Raw genomic sequence first — 19,398 nt, forward strand, 5'->3', positions numbered from 1 at the left:
TGAATATCGACAAATATACCAAAAATGAAATTTGTATGATGGATGATCTGTTGCCTACGCCCAACGTGGATCACGTGATGGAGGTTGTCATCGATGGATTGATTGCTAATATACATTTTTAGCGCAACAAACGATTCGTATATTTCGAAATTTGTTAAAAAAAATTAATAGATAAAAAAAATTCAGTGTTTCATAATTACAGTTAGGCAAAATGGCCCAAGCAACAATTGCTTAAACAAGATTTACATTTAAAGACTTAATAAATGTAGCAATGAAGAATAACTAAGCATGGTTTAATATAATACAAATATCTAGAGATAAAGCTAAGTTTCTAGGATTTTCCACTGGGCTTTTTGGACTTGGGTTTTCGAATGTGGCGTTGAGTCGGATTGCTGGGCGGTGCCAGCTCATAGCGGAAGATGATGCAGCGTCTGTCAAAGAAGCACTTGAGATCCTTGGGGTCGTAGCGATGACCCAGCTGCTTCAGATATAGATAGATGTCCTGTAAGTCGATGGGCTCAAACATTAGCACACTTTCATGCAGGCTGGGATTGGCGCAGAGCAAATTGTGCCAGGCTATGTGTAGTGGCAACAGCGGCTGTGGCGTCTTCTTGGTGACATTCGTCTGCAGCACGTAGAACTCGAATTCATCGCAGAGCTCTACCGGGTTGGACTGTGAGAAACGCAACAGCTCCGATCCAGAGGCATCACGAAACTTGAGACTCGGTTGGTAGTCAGCCTCGGCAGGCGTGAGGCAATCGGTGCTGTCTGCCTGAAGCAGCCGAACGTGGGTAGATTTGCCTTTGCCTCCGGTGACTGGCGTCGATTTTGAGCGCGGCAGTGGCAGTGGCTGTTGCGGCTCCTCTGCAAGCGGCAGCATAATGGGATGCGTCTGATTATATATATATTCCAGCAGTTTGACAGCCTGTTTACGTTTCAGAGGTTTAATGCCATAGTTGTACAGCTGCTGCATTAGCTCAGACTCTGTCATGAGAACAAAGTCTGGCTTAGGTGATTTACAGATGCGCACATTGTACACCTGACCATTCACCTCCAATTGGTCAGCAGCAAGTGGAGTAGTTGGTTCCACAGGTGGCACAGATGGCGCAGAGGAGGGCACAGACTCTGGCAAATTGTCTATATTGATCTCACCCAGCAGCAGGCGATCCAGGCCACTAGGCACATCATTGGCTGCATCCTTACCGTCTGATTGAAACACCATACGATCGAATTCATCGAAATCCTCAGCTGATTCAGAGACTTCGTTGAGCAGCTCTTTAAATTTGTTAGTGCTGCTGCTGGAGAAAGGTTTTATGCGCGACTCCGGAGGCGTGTCCAGAAAGGATGCATCCGTCCAGTCAACAGAACCCCGCGGTGAGTCAGCTTTCGCTTGCGTACTCTGAAGCTGAGAAAGTGTAAACGGTTGAGAGATTGCTGCATCCATTATGCCAAACTCAGCGCGTTCTTTGCTCAATGCGCTCTTGTTTGGAGAGCGTGAGTTGCTGGATGTCGCCGCGCAGCTATCCAAATAAGCATCCAAATCATCCATAGTCTTAAAAAAAGGCACACTTTTAGTCTTTTTCAAAGGCGAACTATGAGTGCTGCCACTGTCGCTGCTGTCACTGCTTAGCTGCTGATCTGATGGTTTGCCCGCCTTCCAAATCGAATAGTTGATTTCATCATCAGAGAGCAGAACACCAGCATCATCATCATCATCAGCATCATCATCATTATCATCGCCACTGTCTTGCGTTAAGTCAATGCTCGCGGCATTTGAGTGACTCAGTGGAGTAGTAAATGGCGAAATGGGCTTATCAGCAAAGGAGTTGCTACGTCGACTCAAAGGACTCTTGAAGCTGGCCTCCAGCTGTCCTGGCGATTGCGTTAAACTGAAGGCAACTTTGGTATTTTCCAAGTGACTAAAGCTGAGCGTTGAGTCTGTGTCAACAGGAGAAGCTGTAGCGGTGCTTATTTTAAAGGAATGATCCGTTGAGTCTGCTTTAGTCTGCCTTGATGGTCTGCCATATTTGGCATACAATTCATCAGAGATTTCACAATGTTCCGGCTGTTCGTATAACTCAATATCATTATCGAAGTTTATGGTTGGGCTTTGCGGAAAAATGTGTTGCTCGAAAAAAGATTTACTTGAGGTGGTTTCCACTGCGGCATCGGATGAATCTGACTTCTGTGTCAAATCTATAAAGTTATCTGTGTAGAAAAGTCCAAAATATACTTTAGCATCATTAGAATTCAAATGAAGAATGGATAATGCTTACTTTCAACAGTTTCGTGCTCCGCTTTAGCATCTTTTACAGTCTTCACTGAAACAAATTCATTTTTATTAAAAATTCTATTCTGTTTGATTCCATTGCTTTACCTTCATCACTGGAATAGACTTCATAGCTATTTATATCGGTTGTGCTTATGTTCTTGTAGACCTTCATAGAAAAGTTGTGCATCTCAATAGCTGCGCTGCCTGTGGCTGATGTCGTCTTTTCATCATCCTCATCCGAATCCGCAAATAGATCGGGTGAAGTGCAGCGTGTGGTTTGCGTGGGCAAACTAAGTAGAGCCGACGAAGTGGGTTGTGTGTTCTCCTTATCATTACTTAACTCCTCAGCTTTTTGCATCATCTTGGCTCGCTTGTCTGGCGGCTCCTTTAAAGGACTCGCCTCGCTTAACGTGATTTTCACTTCGGCCTCTGCCACTTCGCTCTGCTCCTGTATTACATTTTCAGTTCGAATTTCACTTCTTTCAACTGCCAGTAGGGTTTGATCCTGCTCAGCAACATCAGCTAACGTTTGGCTATTATCCTGTATCATATTGTCTGCCACCAGCTTTTCCAGCTCATCCAATTCTTGCTGCTCAGCAGCTGAACCAAAATGCGCCTCTAGCTCTTCGTAGACCCGTTCCAATTGCTGCTTTCTACGCAAGCCAGCAGCACCTTCTGGCTTCGGCGATAAATCTCGTCCAGGTATAACTGCCCAGTTCTTCAGCAAATGGTGCGCAGGTGTACGACTGATTTCGATTAAATCCTGCACATAATATTCAGATAAATTTGTGAGGGACTCTTCGCTTGGTTCATGGACAATACATCGCTCAGCTTTGGCTTCCAATTGAAGCAGACGTTTGCTGATCAACTCGAATGGCATTCGAAGTTCTGCGCTTGGCAGCTTGGTGCGCACCTGTTGCTTCATTAGAGCATCTACCTTGGCCTGCAACTTTTTCAGCTGCTCTGCCGGATTGCGTAGTGTAAGGGGCGTAAATTTATTTGCCCATTTGCAGCGTTTGCCACGTGTTGGCAAGGCAGCAAAGGTAAGCACATTATATTCTAGAAAAAGTAGTTAATTAGGATTTTTGAAGCATTCTTTGTTGCTTGATTGACTCACCCTCCTTAGCAGCCGTACGAAAGCCATATTTTTGCAGCTTGCGTCGTATATTATCGGTTGATTGATGCGCTGTATCATCAATAAGATTAACCACTTCCTCCCGCTCGTCTTCCGTATCCTGCAGACGTAGTCGTCCATGTTTCTCTGCTTCTGATTTGGACAAGGCCAACGCCATTTCAATGTCATCGGGACTAAAGTTGTCTGCCATGCAGTGCTGTGCTGTGACCTCTGAGAAGAGCTGCTCGTTGCGTAGAAAGTTGCTTATGCTGGGCTGCTTGCTGCGTCCGCCGCCCCGAGCTCTTTTCTGAGTTGCACTGCTTTTCAGCTTAGGCGCTTTCTTGGGCTTAGCCACAGCAGCAGGCTTATCCTCGTGGCTCCCTCGTGTCCGCTTCTTACTGGGCTCTGCAAAGAGTGGCTCCTGTCCCGCGGCCTCGGGTGCTAGAGTATTGCTCGGACTCTCAGCATGATCGAAATACTCGGATAATGTCATTGGCACCGTGCTTGCCGTACTGGAGCTTAAAGTAGTAAAAGAAACAAGAGTTTTAGTACAACTAGAACATTTTATTAGTAAACTGAAACACAACTAATTGAGGTTCCATAGCCCGACCTACCGCTGCTTGGAGTTCGCGGTTTGTAGTTTCTGAAAGTTTGCTCGCCGTGTTCGTCCGTCCATTTTGCATTTATATATTTATGTTATTTATATTATCTTCTTAACGTTCCGTACGCAAATGCTCGCCCTCATCAATGGCCTGTCGGATGTATTTGCCAGGACGCGGGGCAGCAAATTCGAACAAGGCCTTACGATCCTTCTCCTCTTCGGTGACTGTGGCCAGATCCTTGTACAGCCTTTCGTTGACAATGCGTTGCATGGGCGTCAGACTGGAAAGGAAATATATAAATTAGTTGAACGTTTGCAAGTTGATCAGCAATGCGGCACAGTATTTTGCAGCCTTCTACTTGCCTCCAAAGACCGAAGAGCACCGTACCGACCGCCAGAATAGCGCAGGCAAAACGATTACGATACTGATAGGATGGTGTACCTTGTGTGCGTCGGGGTTTGCGCTTGCTAGTATCAATAGATGCCATTACCGTGTTTACCTGAGTTTAGCGCGATTATATAATTAAATACATTTTCTATGTGCAACAATTAGCGGCTAAACAACATAAAGGTGATGAAACGCCAATGCTGGCCAGGGTTGCACAAGAAATGAACGTGGATGCACAAGTTAAATACAACTTTAGATATTCACAAAGCTGACAAATGCTAAAAATAACAATAAAATCGACATTTATGTATTTTTTTTAAATTAACATAAGAGAACTAATGCCTTTTCATAACAATATTTGTTTATATATGAATTATATTTTGTAACCCTGGCTTACAAGTACTCGGTAACCGTAACGGTTATATTCATGTCATAAGTAATTAACGTTAATTAGCGCACAGCGTAGGAGAGAATTGAAAATCGAATTTAGTTTTATTTGAACGCTAATAAAGTTCAGGTGCATAACAGTCAATGTTTTGCGAATTAAGTGTGTTGTGTGTATGATTTAAAACAGAGAAGCAATCGATGTAAGTGCAGCACTAAATAAGTGATAAGAGAATGTAAGAAAAACTTATGCGTAAACTACAACGCACACAATAACAAGTATCAAAACTATAGACAAAGAGAAGAGTACAGAGTACAGCAAAAACAATATAAACGAATGCGATAACAAACAGACAAAGCAAAAGAGTTGAAAAATACACGAACACATACAATCGCAACTAAAATTGTTTGTTTGTGTGTGTGGGTGTTAGAGACCGTAACCAGATACAACGGCATTTATACACACTGTCAAAAGAAAGAATGCTGAGTATGATATGAAGTATATGAAATATCGGAAATTTATATTGAAATGTAATATTTATATATAATATTATAAAGTAAAATCAAAGTTATAAATAATAATACTAAAGTATAAGAACAATACTAACAATCTCTCACAAAATCAATTGAATAGGAGTTAGATTTAAATATGCAAATAATGCCTGTTAGGGTATTTGGCCTTCGACAGCATAGGTAATTTTTTGTTTTCTTTTACAGAAATCTGCGAATAACGAAAACAAATTTCGATATCAACTTTTGTTTTTGTTTTTAAAAAACGCCCTTTTGTGCGCAGTCAGAGACGGATCATTATTTATCCATTCAGTGCAATTGTGTCTATCGAGCCGCTTAGTCATGGCTCGGGAGGACGAGGAACGCATCGTGGACAACGAGGAGTTGGCAGTCAACGAGGAGACTCCGAGCGCGGATCGTGGACGCCAGGATAATGAGTTGGCTCTACCCTCCGGCGGCTGTTGCATGCCAACGAGCACCTGTCATCGATTCCAGGCGCTGGTATTTATGTGCCTGCTCGGCTTCGGCTCGTACTTTTGTTACGATAATCCGGGCGCCTTGCAATCGGTCTTCAAGAGGGAGTTGGATCTGAGTGCGACACAGTTTACGCTCATCTACTCGATCTACTCGTGGCCCAATGTCGTACTCTGCTTCGTAGGTGGATTTCTGATTGATCGTCTATTTGGTATACGTCTGGGCACGATTATCTATATGCTTATCTTGCTGGTGGGTCAGCTAATCTTTGCCAGCGGAGCGCTTTTTAACACCTTTTGGCTAATGATACTCGGCCGATTCATCTTTGGCATTGGCGCCGAATCGTTAGCAGTGGCACAGAACAGTTATGCTGTGCTCTGGTTCAAGGGCAAGGAGTTGAACATGGTGTTCGGTCTGCAGCTCTCAGTTGCTCGATTTGGCAGCACCGTCAACTTTTGGGTCATGCAACCGATCTATAACTATGTGAGCAAGTTCTATGAGGGATATCGTGGCCTTGGCGTCGTACTGTTGCTGGCCACGGTCACCTGTGTAATGTCGCTGATGTGTGCCCTCGTGCTGGGCTGGATGGACAAGCGGGCGGAACGGATCACACAGCGCAACAATAATCCCTCCGGGGAAATACCCAAGCTAACGGATGTTTTCACATTCAAGGCGCCCTACTGGATGGTCTCGATCATTTGTGTTGCCTATTATGTGGCCATCTTTCCATTTATTGCGCTCGGCCAGAAGTTCTTCATGGATCGCTTCGGCTATACGGAGGCGGAGGCAAACACTGTCGACTCGCTGGTCTATCTAATTGCTGCAGTGTCTTCGCCTATCTTTGGCTTCATCATCGACAAACTGGGCCGGAATGTCACCTGGGTGATGACGGCTACGATCACAACGATTGCGGCACATCTGCTGCTCACGTTTACCCAAGTGACACCCTATGTGGGCATGATTATAATGGGCTTATCATATTCCATGTTGGCTGCCAGTCTCTGGCCCTTGGTAGCGCTCATCATTCCCGAATATCAACTGGGCACCGCCTACGGCTTTTGTCAATCCGTACAGAATCTCGGCCTGGCTGTCATCACCATTATCGCTGGCATCATAGCCGATCAGAGCAAAGACGATCATACCTGGGTGCAGCTATTCTTCATGGGCTGGCTAACACTTGCCCTAATAGCCACCAGCGTGATCTGGGCTTATGACAAGAAGCATCGCGGCAATCTCAACATGAGCCCAGCTCAACGGGCGTCATTTATCAATTCGGCCAATTATCAGAATTTTGAATAAGGAATTACAATAGGCCAGCATCCTGTATGGAAGGGCCGCCTTGCGATAATTCTTTTTATTATTAATTTGCTTATTCAAGGGCCCCAAATGCGGGTCTCATTTTTACAAACTCTGTGAAAAGACGGGTCTATGTTGATCTTTGCCAATGTGATGAGCGAACAGTGTATCGCTAGGTATTTACTAATCGGAATTGTTTGTCAAAAAGAAAGTACACACACACACAGACAGATTTACATATTATATATATATTACATTTATGTATTTTTAGAGCGATTTATTATTAATACAATTACTGCATGTTAATCTTTTGTGTACATGTTTTACAAATTTTAAATTAAATAAAATCTCTGTTTAAGTAAAAATGTTTAACAATAAATCACTGATATTCCATATAATTGTCTTTTCAATTCACTAATATTTCTTACACTCCCATATTGTATAGCAAAAAAGATATATATATGTATAAATATATATGTATGTTGATAACGGTATAGCTAAATTGATTGTTGTTTTCTTGAATTGGTTTACTTCCTGGGAACTGGAATGTAGAGGTCTGGGGAAATATTTTTAAAGAAGAGAAATTATATCTATATATATTACCTAGGGAACTGACGAAAGTCTGTTTACACAAAGTCCACATTAGTCATACGCCTGCTAGATGATAAAGCTCATTTTACTGATTGTTCCCATTAGAAATGTGAGTTAAAGCAGACTTCTACATATACTATATTGGAAGTATAGACAAGATTGCAATTGTTGAATCAGGTCAGCATAGCTGAAATAATAAAGAACTTTTCCATAAACTTTCAAGTGTTGACCGATAGTGGCTATGGTAACTATATAAGAATGAGATAAATATATTACTGACAACTGGTTAGCATATGGAACTATATTATTTCCTAGTTTAATTCAATTATTTTGTGTAATCAATTTTTTACTATATAGTATCTAAGTTTATCAATCAAAAACTCTGTGGTTGAACCCCAGAAGTGAACATATGAATACTTGATAGAAATAATAATCTGCTCTAGAGTAACAAAAGTTCATTGATAGTAATATATATATATATATAAGTTCTAGAGCCAATTGACAAACATTGTCCATAGCTCAGAACTGGCTTTAACAATCATATTCCCAAAAATATATACAAAGGCATTCGGCATTAGCTAACAATTAAGTTTTTCCAATCAAAAACTTATTAGCAGAGAAACTTTAAATGCTATCAACTTATATTACGCTTTAAAGCTTATGCTAATAATGCTAATTCAATGTGTAATTGCCTTATCTGAAAGTCAACCCACATTTTCGAATGCTCTATGTAGGCATTGCCCGAATCGATCACAACGTTTTGCTTCGCAGTTTGTAGAAAAAGTTCCACGTTTGCTTTATTTAAAACATTTTAATGTCTGTCCGTCGTTCGAGCACCTCGATGCATTGTTTGCTGTCCAGGCCGAGCACGCGGAGCTCATGCAGTGGCTTCGTCTTCTCCTCTGCCGTTTGCCCGCCGCGCAAAGTCTCGAGCAGCAGTAAAGCTGTGCCCCTTGCCGCTGTCAGCAATTTGCCAGCGTCATGAATGCTGAAATATAACGATATAATGATTTAAATAAATATCATATTTAGCAAGAGCTTGAATGACGACTACGAAGCGGTCATGACTCACCGCTTGAAGAGCAGCTCGGGCCGTCGTGTGTATTGACCGAAGAGCGCAAAGAGCAGCGTCATATCGTAATTGAATTGGGCAGCACCTGCAGTTGAGAACCTCGTATTTAATACCATATTCTCCAGTATGAAGTCGTCGATCTGCTGGGCCATTAGACGCAGCGTCTGATTAAACAAATTGGAGGACAGTTCACGTTCCAAATTGTGCAAAAGCGTGACTAAAACTTGGAACATTTCCCCGCCACTGGGCGAGAGTATGAAAGGTTCGCGGCTATTCTGCTCGGGCATGCTGGGCCAGCAGTCGTGTCGATAGTTCATTGACTTTGCCTTCATCTCGTTCACTGCCTTGTTGGCCAGATTCTTCATTAGCTGGCGTGCCCAGTGCTCCAGCTCGGCGACGGGATGTTCGAACACCGAATTGATTTCACTGGCATTTGGCCCAGCCAGCGCGGCATGCAAATGCAAATAGTGCACATTTTCACCCCATTCACGCAGCACCATAATCAAGTAATTGATGGCATTCAGTACGGGCAGGCTGGCCACAGCTCCACTGCTGTGCAGCTGTACGAGTCGCCGTCGAAAGCTGTCAATTAGCTCCAACTGCAGTTGAAGGAATTGCAACTGATGGCCGGGCTGTATGAGCGCATAATAACGATCCTTAATGGCGTCCAGCAGGCGCATAAACTGATCGGCACATTTCGGTATCTTTAGATCATCCTCATAGGTATTAGGATCAATTAGCTGAAACGGCGTCTCCGCCTGCAATATTTGATCCATTTTCTCTGCGCAAACTGAAAACAACCAAAAATTAAACATAATTTGCTAAGCCTATTCTACGTAACAATTTACATTGCTCCTCTAGCGATATCCACCGAAGCAAATACATTGGCTGAGTGAGCACGGAAATGGCGCTGGGAAAGCTAGCCGGATAGCCGAAGGTCTCACGCAGCTCTGCCTCAAAGGCTAGCGTCTCATCCAGCAGATGAGCAAACAGATTCTCATCCTGCGCAATTTGCTCAATATCCGCGGCCAGCTTTTCAATAGTCAACTGCACCAGGCCTCGCATGAATTCCAGCTAGAATAGACAATCATTTAGTATGGATTACAGGAAATTAAATTATCGATTCGATTTACTCTAAGATTATAGTCCAATTTGCCCGCCTTCATGGCCGCTGGCTGAAACGTTTTTCCCACAAAGAAATGCGTTTGTTTGCCCCAGTTTAAGATCTGCGTGTAGAACCATTCGGGCTTGTCCAATCGATTCGTTTGCCGCGTTCCTGTGAAATGGAACATGAAACGCTGGCGATACGGAGCCAACAGCAGCTGAACCACCTGACTAATGGGCGGGCACACAATGCTGGAGGTGATTGTCTGCAGCTTAGCATGCTCCTCAGCTGGTGATTTGATGAGGAACATATATTCGGCGAGCAGTTGCGCCTTGGCAGTGTCACGACTGGGCGAATAGTTAACCGACTGCTGTTCCAAATGCGCCCAGCGCATCGCCTTGAGCACAGCCTCAAACTCGCTAGAGAGACGTTGCAGTAGCAGCTTGTGCCAATAGATGGCTGTGGATTCAGCGTAGGACTTAAGATGATTGGCTTGCACTGCCTGCAATCGACCCACCACACTGTGCTCGCAGTCATTTCCCTCGTATAGCGTTAGATAGATGTTGACCAGCTTAGCCTCGTCTTTACCATTGATGGCGCCACCTAAGGCTGCGCTGATCTCTTGTATATCTTGTACAAGGCGCAAGTATTGTGTCACATTTTGTAGCTGTCGAACCTGCTGCAGATCCTCTGCGACGCCCTCCAGAGCCGGCTGACACTCCTTCAGCTTCTGTTTCAGTTTCGCGCTGAATTGCGAAAGTTTCTCCAGCTCGAAGTCGATGCTCTCGCAGACCTGCTGCTGGCATTGGAGCGCTGACTTGTAGCTGGACACGTTAAGTGGTTCTTCATAGTTGAGCTGAAAGGCTAAAGCAATTATATATGCTGCAATATTAGTATTTGTACTCACGTTCTGGCTGATCGATTGCAAACGTTGCTTGGAATCATCTACGAGCAGAGCAGCTCGATGCAGCTGATTGGCATCTTTGCCGATCTTTTCGTTGAGCCGCGCAGCAATACGTTGTTCCAGTTCACTCAGCTTTCCGTGCATTGTATGGGGTGCATTCAAATAAAAGTTTAAAACATATAATTGGGCTATGAACACGTATAAAAATAATTGTTGATGCAGTCACTACAGAACCATGGCTGCAGTTACTAAATTTAAAGAGTGAACTAGTTAATGTAGTTCATAGTTCATTTGTTTAATTCCAGTTGTGGCGCCAAATCTGAACTACTAAAACGAACAATAATTATTAAACAAATGGGCTATGGATCGGTTTAGTGGTTGTTCTACTCGAAGCTCCAAAGTTAAACTAAGAACACAAGCATTTATTCAACTACCTGGTGTAGGCTGACTAATGCTTGAGAGCGGTAGACCTTGTCATACTCTTTGCTCGTTGCATTTTCGCGCCATACTCAAATTCCACTACCTGCTGTATGGCTGAATAATGAGTGAGTTTACATGTGGCGCCAAACTAAAATTACTTTACTACCTGCTTCAGGCATAAACCCACGATAGATATCTCTTTGTGCTCGTTGTGCTCGTTCGTTTCTCTTCTATATCGCATGAGGTAAATTAACTTGCGTTGTTTCGATACAAGTGAGAGCTGGCTGTTTTTGCTGCATTTTAATCGATACCGATAAGACATTTGTTGACATTACCAGTGAATGGCAATTTTCAAACACAGCCGCCAGCAGGTGTTGCAGTTGGCGTCGCGTTGCATTAACTTTTTCGTCGTGTTGCGGAAAATTTGAGGTGAAAATGTTTACGCCAAAACAAAAGAGCCACACCCAAGGTGTTGCATGCTCGCCGCACACGCCGCTCAGTTTTAGCCGCGAGCTACGTCAGGTTTTGCAAGAGCGAAACCTTTTGACAGCCAAGTCGCGTAAAAAAGGTAAGCGAAGGGGCGTGCCCAAGCCAAACACAAAACAATCCTTCTAATTTGTGTCTTTGTCTCTATCAGTGTGTTCTATGCTGGACAGCAACTCCAGCAGCCCCATTGGTTCACCCAATCCGGAAGCAGGCAAACGCATCGGCTTCCGTCTGCAGGCAGTAGAAGAGATTATCACGTCGGAGAAATCCTACTTGGAGCAGCTGGAGCTGCTAATGAAATACTTTGTGCGCCCGCTCAAGGAACAGGCTATCATCGATGCCGCCAATCATACAGCACTTTTTGGTCAAATCGAGATGATACACAATTTGAATGGCGAGTTCCTACGCGAGCTGGAAGCCAATATGGAGAATGTGGCACATGCGTTCCTCAAGATGGCTCCATTCTTCAAACTCTACTCTGTTTATGCGTTTGACTACCGTGGTGCATTGTTCATATTACAAGATCTGATTAGCAAGAATCCAGTTTTTCGCAAATTTCTGGAGGAGAATGAGAGCCGACCGGAGGTGCAGCGTAAGCTAAATTCCTTGATGATTGTGCCCATACAGAGAGTGCCACGCTACAAGTTGCTGCTGGAACAGGTGCTGCTCTACACCAGTCCAGCCGATGCGGACTATAAGCTCCTGAAGGGTAACTTCTGAATTAATAACAATTTCCGCAGATGATTTCAACGTTTTCTTTAACAGAATCTGTCAAGGAGATCGAGGCAACGGCCTCACACATTAATGCCTGCGTGGAGGAGCAGGAAATAACCCAGTATTTGATACATCTCCAGAATTCGCTTGTCAACCGCACGCCCAACATTGTGAAGCCTTCGCGACGTGTCATCAAGGAGGGCATGCTCTACAAGATTACGCACAAAGGGCAGCCGATCAAGCGGTATTGTGTGCTCATGTCGGACATATTTATGTATTGCAAGGTGATCAAGGAACGTACGCCTAACACCCAAGTGGAGAACTCGCTCGAATGCTGTTGCATTTTTCCACTAAAGAAGTGCAAAGTTTATGAAATGATGCCCGGAAATTTCAAGTTGAGCTGCCAGAGCGATGGCATCATCTTTGGCTGCGATGATCTACAGGTGTCACGCACCTGGGTGGGCTTCATACGGGATGCCATCGACCTGCATGTGCAGTGCCGCAAGACATTGCGCAAAGATTCCAGCAAACGTACGCCCATCCGCAAAAAGGATATGAAGAAATTTGGTGCCGACTATGTACTGAGTCCCAACAAGCGCAAATGCGTGAGTAATAGAAATTTCAGCTGTGACAGCTTTATAATCGGTTTGCTTTACAGGATTATGAGACTGTTTTTCGCAACAAGAATCGCAGCACGGATTCTGATGAGGAGGGCAATGAGTCAATGGGTAATCACATTTGCTTCCCACGCAAGCGCAAGTACTCGCAGCAAATGCCACAACCGTCCACGTCCACTTTGTCCGTGACTGTGAAGCGTCCTGCGCCACCGCCGCCCACCGTGCAGCTGCGTATCAAAGAGGAGCACCTGTCCGCTAGCAAGGAGAATCGCATCTCCAAGCTATACAAAATGATTGCCACAGGCGGCGGCGATAAGACCAACAACTTGCGTAGCATATTGAAGCGTAGCAAGCCGACTAACAGCCAGACACTTGATTCGGATCCTAGTTATGGTTTTGCCAGTCGCTACTCCGACTCGAAGTCATATTTCCGTGCTCACAACGTGGACAATACAATACCCACGGCCATCAAGCGTGAGGATCTGTTTGATGCGGACATGGGCGATGGCAACTTTCGTGATGTGCTCTTTCCATTGCGCTCGAGTGGAGGCAGTCAAAAAAGTGGCGGCGTCGGGGGTGGCTGGACAACACCCGAACAGACTCTAAGATCAACTGAGGAGGATGCCTTGTATGCTGTTCCCCAGAAGAAGCGCGTCAAGTTTGATGATGCGCTAGGTGCGTATGAGCAGAAGCCCTTTGTATTCCCCAGCAGTGGAAGCAATGCAGAAGCCATGAAGTCTCCTTCGCTAAGGGAACGTATTTATGACTTTTTTGCCAATCTCTTTTAGAATTAGAAAATATATTGTCACACATCATATCACTGATCTAATTCATAATAAAAGCATTTACTACATCAACTCAAGCTGTTAGCTGGCGCGTCGCAGTTCCCTAATCCTGCTCATAAATCCCTCCACGGTCCGCTCTTCGATATCCTGCTGCCAGTCGCCGTCGTGCTTGAAGTGAGAGCCAATGATCACAGCTTGTGCATCGGTGTAATATTGACTTATGTTATCCTTGGTTACACCCGAGCCTATTATGAGTGGCACCTTCAGCTGGCCGGCTAACGCCTGCACATCTGTCTGACTAGCCGCCTGACCCGTTGCTGTGCCCGTGACAATAATTCCATCGGTGAGAAAGAATTCCGCAGCATGAGCTGTTTCCAGCAGGCTTACGTCTGCTGTAATGGCGTGTGAGCTATGTTTCTTCTTGAGATCCGTAAAGATAAGCACATTCTCTGCATCAATTTGTTTTCGATAGCGCAACAGCTGGCCGGCACATGCATCCGTATAGCCTTCATCGGCGACATGACCGAAGACAAAGCCTTCGGCGCGTATGAACTGGAGCTGGCAGGCCTTAGCTATGGCCAGGGCTTGTTTGTTGCCACAGGCTAGCACTTGCACGCCACAAGGCGTCTTCTTTGGCAGTATATCGCGCACTGCCAGAGACAGCCTTGTCATACACGAAACTATTTCAGCACCTAGGTGATGATCCTGCACATAGGGTATGTCATGCATATTCTCGATTAGCACAGCATCCTGTACAAAGCGGCATAATAGATTATATTATTGCATATATTATATCATTGTCTGCTTGCCATTTGCTGTCTTCTATACAGCTCTGCCTCGTGTTTGGCCTTCTCAATGGTCTGATTCCAGTTGCCGGCATAGCGAGGTGTGCCTTAATTTGAATTTTCTTATATTAAAATCGTTTTTCAGTGAGGTTTTTTCGGCTGCATTCACCTGGCAGCGCATCCACATGTATCATGCCAATTATTTTGCATTTTTCTTTACCAAACACGCTAATAAATCGTCGCATTACAAAATTAAATATATATTACGAAAAATAACAAAAATAGAGAGAAGAAAGGTCGCATCAGCTGTTCTTACCATCTTTCTCAACACTGTTGTCACTTGCTACCTGTTTGAATGTACTTTGTGTTGCAGCCCTGCGCTAGCCGCTGTTAATATTTAAATTAGATCGCACTTATATATCGGATATTTCCCAGTCGATTCGCAGACCGACCGTTTCAAGAAAATATTTTAATATCAAATTGAACTCATATCCACTCTCAACTTTATCAAAGTACAATCTAAAAGCATATACGCGTGTGATTAATTAATTTATTCATCGTCATGCTGAAAGGTATTAAAGACATTTTCTATAATTAAAAATATGTAAGCTTTTCACGTTTAACAATTTTATTATTATAATATTATTGCAAATTGGTTATTTACTCAAATTTGCCACATATTGAGCTCGTACCCGTTATAAAATGGTACATTTGATTGGTACACATTAATTTAACAATTTAAGAGTCAAACACGGATTTTTAATCCTCGGTGCATGCGCTAATCCCCAACATGCACGTCACGTAAGTAACTGCGCTTTGTTTTTTTGCTTTTATGTTGTGCTAACACTAAGAAATGCGTCTAATGGCTGTCCATTAAAAAAGGGCGCCGCATGGAACACCATCACAATTCGCGGCGTCCTGCTAAAACAAAAGGCAAAGGCTTATCACGGCCACAGGACGTCATAGAAACAACGGTGGCCGGGAAAAGCATTGGCAGCTGTTTGGAAATTGCAAAATGAACAGGCTGCGCGCTTTGGCATTGCGTTCGCTACTCAGTGAAAAATTTCCAAAGATGGTTATGTTGAATTTTGTATGCGGAAGGGTGACAGCGCCAACAGCCTTGGTTGATTTGGTCGGTTACGGGTGACTGGTGTTCTTTATGCAAATACATCGTTTAGAAGCTAGACTTGAAAAGTTTTCTTGCTATATATCGATATTTAACGATAGCTGCTGATCCTGTCAATACATCGATATATTACATACAACATCGATACAAACATACAGGTTGGTTCGAGCAATAAATCTTTCATATTATATATTGAGCAAGTGTGTATAGGGTATAAACTAGTCAGTCACAGTTAATGTTAAATTCTTGTTACGCGTCCCTTGTTACATTGTTTGAAATTGTGGCGCGCGTTGTCCTTGAGTTTGATTTGCTTTAGGACCAGATCGGGGGAGCTCGCCTCGCTGGCTAACTGGGCGGTTGGCTGGGTTTTGGTTTTAGGTTTGGTGTTGGCCGTGCCTATGTCTGATTGCCTGTGCTTAGCGGAAACGGCAACGGCAACGGCACTGGCACTGGCACTCGCTGTGCGCAGCGCGCCATTTCAATTACCACGCCCCATCGCGCCTCCAAAAAAAAAAAAAGAAAAACAAAATAACTGTACAGCATCCCATTTGGGCATGGCATTCGCAATGGCATCCGGTGTTTCATTTGTTTGTTCTGTTTTCGCATTGTTTTTGTTTGCTGCACACACGTATGTTTTGTGCACGTTAACAATTGGGCTTTGTTTTATTTTACAATATGTAAAAGTGCTTATGGCCTTTGTTCTGCCATTTCGATTGAAGCACAGCTGCGGGTCCTTTCATGCAAAACACAAAAACCACGATTTATTATTTGCAAAATGCACAAGCAATTAAACAAATTTAATTGAATTATGATGTGCTGATTGGATGTGGCCTGCAAGTGGACTGAAGGCTGTGAAATTGTTTACTTTTTTATTAGGTTAACTTGTCCAGAGAAGAATTTAGTTTTCAAATTTAAGCAAATGTTGAAATTGAAATTTTCTTGTGCACTTTCCAAGGATTTTGGGTGGAGCGCGCAAAGTGCCAGAGGGAGGTGAAATGAATTTTTGTACACCTGCTCTGCAAAGAACATAAATTATTTATAACGTGTGCTGAGCGCTACACTCAACACCTGTACCTTGCTTTTGTTGTAGCAAACAGAGCAACGCACACACACCCACACACAATGCTTAGTTGTTGTAGTTGCAACAAGTTGTTTCCGTTGCTTGCTTTTGCGATTATGCAAGACACACACACAGCATATAACGCAATTATGTGTGTGCGTGTGTGTGTGTGCTGCACTGAAAGGCAAACAGCATAGACAGGATATCCTTTAAGCAAGCAACAGTTACTCAAAGTTCTGCTTTGCAAGCGTTTCCCACCTTGTTGGCACTTTTTTGTATGCCGGGTAATTAGCTGCCCATAACTTTGGCCAACATAATAAGCAGCACAAACAAGTCTGTACACTGCTATAAATTGTTTATGATTTATAAACACATTTGTATGAGGAAAATGCTAAAGCTTAAGTTGAGCTAGAGTTGGGAAAACTTCTTGAATTAGAACATTTTAAAGAAATTGCACGCACAGGCGGACATTGCTCAAAACCAAACCAATATACTCTTTTCAATTTGTGAACGAGCAGAAACAGTATTTGTTTTTATAAAGTTAGTAGATGGCAGCTAAATAAATATAAGGGCTTAAGAGCTAGCTCGATACTCCAAGCTGGCCGTTAATAGAGCGTTTACTGTATGTGCATAGCCTAGCATATATATATATATATATATATATATATATATATATAAATAAATATCTAGTATATAATCACTTTAGCTTTTAGCCTACTAAATAATTTTGCGCCCAACTTTCTGGCTAATTGAAAAGTTATAAAACTGGCAGCTGTCAGCTGCAGCTTTGACTCCCCGAGCACAAAGGTCAATCTACAACCTGTCACAGCCTCCCTCCCCCTCCCCCCTTCCTCCTCTCTCACTGCCTCATTAAATCAAATGTTCACACTTTGAGCATTTTTGTTAATTGGCTTTTCCTCGATTTTTTTTGGCCACATTGCAACATTGATTTCAAATATATATTACTCATGCGCCGCGTTGGACGCGTGATAAATTTACCATTTTATTTGGCATTTCGCGAGCGCTCGAAACTTGTTTTTTATTGTGCGAATGCAATTAGTCAATAAATTTAAATGAAAATTACCAATTGCCATGCAAATGGCATAAGCTGGTTGACAAAATGGATTCGCGTGTTGCTCTATCTCTGACCATAATTTCTGGCTGCCAAGCTACAGCTCATCGATCATCGTTTAGAGTGCGTGTGTGTGGGTGTGTATGTAATAGACCTGCACGCAATGCCCGTAACACAGAATTTCAAATTGGAAAATGGAAAAACGTTGCAAACATGCCTAGCCAGCCAGGTAAACTGACAGTTGGCTAGTTGAATACCTGGACGAATGTCCAATTAGCTGCAAATGTGAGCCGTAATCGAACTGCATTACAGGAGTGGCAATGTCTATTGAGTGAGACTGATTATGTATATATATATATATATGTGTATATGTATATTCTATATACTGGAATATTATGTGTTTTTCCGTTTAAGCTTTTTTTGACTTTCTAAAGTTTTTGGCTTAATGTTTGTAATTTGTCTGCTGCTGGCATCTGAAGTGAACCCATCTTAAATCAACTGACAGCTGTGAATTTCACACTTTGTCGATGATTTTCTACCATTTACATACCCTGTAGTGACTAGCAGTGGGTATATTGAGTTTGAGCAAAGAGTAAAGTTATCTAACCTGAAGTGATTTCATCTGCAAGCAACTGACAGCTGTGAATTTCACACTTTGTCGATTGTGTCCAAATTTACAACTGATTACAGGGCATGTGGCAAGCCAGTCACTCTCATCTAGCAAAACTCTTTAATTTTTTTATCTCTTTGTGCATTGCCTTTGTCTGAAACCTGTTTGAGACTTTTTTATGCCATTCGATAAGTTAGCCTGCACCGTTGCTTAATTGATTTACGTGACAAAACTTGGCAGACAAAAGCAAAAGAAATGGATTAAGAAAACGAAATGAGATTGACTAAAAAACGCAAAGGAAAAGGTAAATTGAAAATGGAAAATAAATATCGTCTATAGAAAATATAGAATATATTCCAAGCGTTGCACGAGTCTCAGTAAAAAGTGAAAGAGCTAAACGAGGAATATCACGCATACGCCACTTGCGCAACACATTGAGCTGCAGTGCTTGGACGTCAAATAAATTACTCAATTCCCTGGGACCAGGTTGGGCAATGGTTCAGTAAATAAAGCAATAATATGACCAACGAAAATTCAACTAAAACTTGAACTTTAATTAAACTGCGCCACAGTCAACAACAACAACAGCAACCATAACTAGAAACGTAACTCAAGGCAACGTCTTCGTGACCGTAGCTCAGGTGCAAATGCGGTCACACCCTTGAAACCAAGCCACAGCAGCAGACAAATAAACAACAACAACAACAACAACCAGCCACGTATTAAAGTTATTTCAGCGACCTGAATTTTTGGGGCGTGAGCAGATATTTGTATCGAGTCGCTTTATCGCGACTGTCACATTAAAAGTCTGCGCACTAAACTATGCTACACTTCGTTCGTTATTGCTATTTCGCCTAATTAGTGCTGTGAGCGTGAGCCAAACTACATTGTGACCATATACGGCGCTGGTAAAAGCCATCAGAAAACATATTTAATGTTTATATGTGAAAGAAAAATTAATTAAAAAGTTAAAAAGTTAATTTTTATATGAAATCAAAGTATTTTATAAATG

General features: G+C 43.0%; 6 protein-coding genes across 9 annotated transcripts; 2 read left to right on the forward strand and 4 right to left on the reverse strand.

Annotated features, from left to right (window-relative positions):
* Positions 1-317: 317 nt before the first annotated feature.
* LOC111592854 (structure-specific endonuclease subunit SLX4) lies at positions 318-4,076 on the reverse strand. Of its 3 annotated transcripts, none has more exons than XM_023305292.2 (5): positions 4,001-4,076; positions 3,390-3,904; positions 2,378-3,331; positions 2,277-2,321; positions 318-2,208 (listed from the first exon to the last, which is right to left on the reverse strand). In XM_023305292.2, exons 1-5 carry the CDS (start codon positions 4,060-4,062, stop codon positions 332-334), a joined length of 3,453 nt encoding a protein of 1,150 aa, XP_023161060.2. In that variant the 5' UTR covers positions 4,063-4,076; the 3' UTR covers positions 318-331. The 3 variants fall into 3 exon arrangements, with proteins under 3 accessions (XP_023161060.2, XP_023161061.2, XP_023161062.2); XM_023305294.2 differs by having other exon boundaries at positions 2,127-2,208; positions 2,277-2,316; XM_023305293.2 differs by lacking the exons at positions 3,390-3,904; positions 4,001-4,076 and having other exon boundaries at positions 2,277-2,316; positions 2,378-2,475.
* Positions 3,930-4,677, reverse strand: LOC111592857. Its single transcript, XM_023305297.2, has 2 exons — positions 4,351-4,677; positions 3,930-4,268 (listed from the first exon to the last, which is right to left on the reverse strand). Exons 1-2 carry the CDS (start codon positions 4,473-4,475, stop codon positions 4,100-4,102), a joined length of 294 nt encoding a protein of 97 aa, XP_023161065.1. The 5' UTR covers positions 4,476-4,677; the 3' UTR covers positions 3,930-4,099.
* A 116-nt stretch (positions 4,678-4,793) lies between these two features.
* LOC111592855 (major facilitator superfamily domain-containing protein 1) lies at positions 4,794-7,310 on the forward strand. Of its 2 annotated transcripts, none has more exons than XM_030223651.1 (2): positions 4,794-4,995; positions 5,477-7,310. In XM_030223651.1, the coding sequence occupies exon 2, from the start codon at positions 5,612-5,614 to the stop codon at positions 7,040-7,042; it is 1,431 nt and encodes a 476-aa protein (XP_030079511.1). In that variant the 5' UTR covers positions 4,794-4,995; positions 5,477-5,611; the 3' UTR covers positions 7,043-7,310. The 2 variants fall into 2 exon arrangements, with proteins under 2 accessions (XP_030079511.1, XP_023161063.1); XM_023305295.2 differs by having other exon boundaries at positions 4,794-4,962.
* An 864-nt stretch (positions 7,311-8,174) lies between these two features.
* LOC111592822 (RINT1-like protein) lies at positions 8,175-10,965 on the reverse strand. Its single transcript, XM_023305246.2, has 5 exons — positions 10,715-10,965; positions 9,836-10,663; positions 9,551-9,776; positions 8,703-9,492; positions 8,175-8,618 (listed from the first exon to the last, which is right to left on the reverse strand). Exons 1-5 carry the CDS (start codon positions 10,853-10,855, stop codon positions 8,432-8,434), a joined length of 2,172 nt encoding a protein of 723 aa, XP_023161014.1. The 5' UTR covers positions 10,856-10,965; the 3' UTR covers positions 8,175-8,431.
* A 520-nt stretch (positions 10,966-11,485) lies between these two features.
* On the forward strand, positions 11,486-13,800 carry LOC111592820. Its single transcript, XM_023305244.2, has 4 exons — positions 11,486-11,699; positions 11,769-12,326; positions 12,383-12,936; positions 12,990-13,800. The coding sequence occupies exons 1-4, from the start codon at positions 11,567-11,569 to the stop codon at positions 13,734-13,736; spliced, it is 1,992 nt and encodes a 663-aa protein (XP_023161012.2). The 5' UTR covers positions 11,486-11,566; the 3' UTR covers positions 13,737-13,800.
* LOC111592821 (uncharacterized protein F13E9.13, mitochondrial) lies at positions 13,733-14,830 on the reverse strand. Its single transcript, XM_023305245.2, has 3 exons — positions 14,688-14,830; positions 14,543-14,625; positions 13,733-14,483 (listed from the first exon to the last, which is right to left on the reverse strand). The coding sequence occupies exons 1-3, from the start codon at positions 14,761-14,763 to the stop codon at positions 13,815-13,817; spliced, it is 828 nt and encodes a 275-aa protein (XP_023161013.2). The 5' UTR covers positions 14,764-14,830; the 3' UTR covers positions 13,733-13,814.
* Positions 14,831-19,398: the final 4,568 nt, after the last annotated feature.

This window comes from Drosophila hydei, unplaced genomic scaffold, assembly GCF_003285905.1.
Source record: "Drosophila hydei strain 15085-1641.00,03,60 unplaced genomic scaffold, DhydRS2 tig00000243-arrow-arrow-pilon, whole genome shotgun sequence".
Lineage (NCBI taxonomy): Eukaryota > Metazoa > Arthropoda > Insecta > Diptera > Drosophilidae > Drosophila > Drosophila hydei.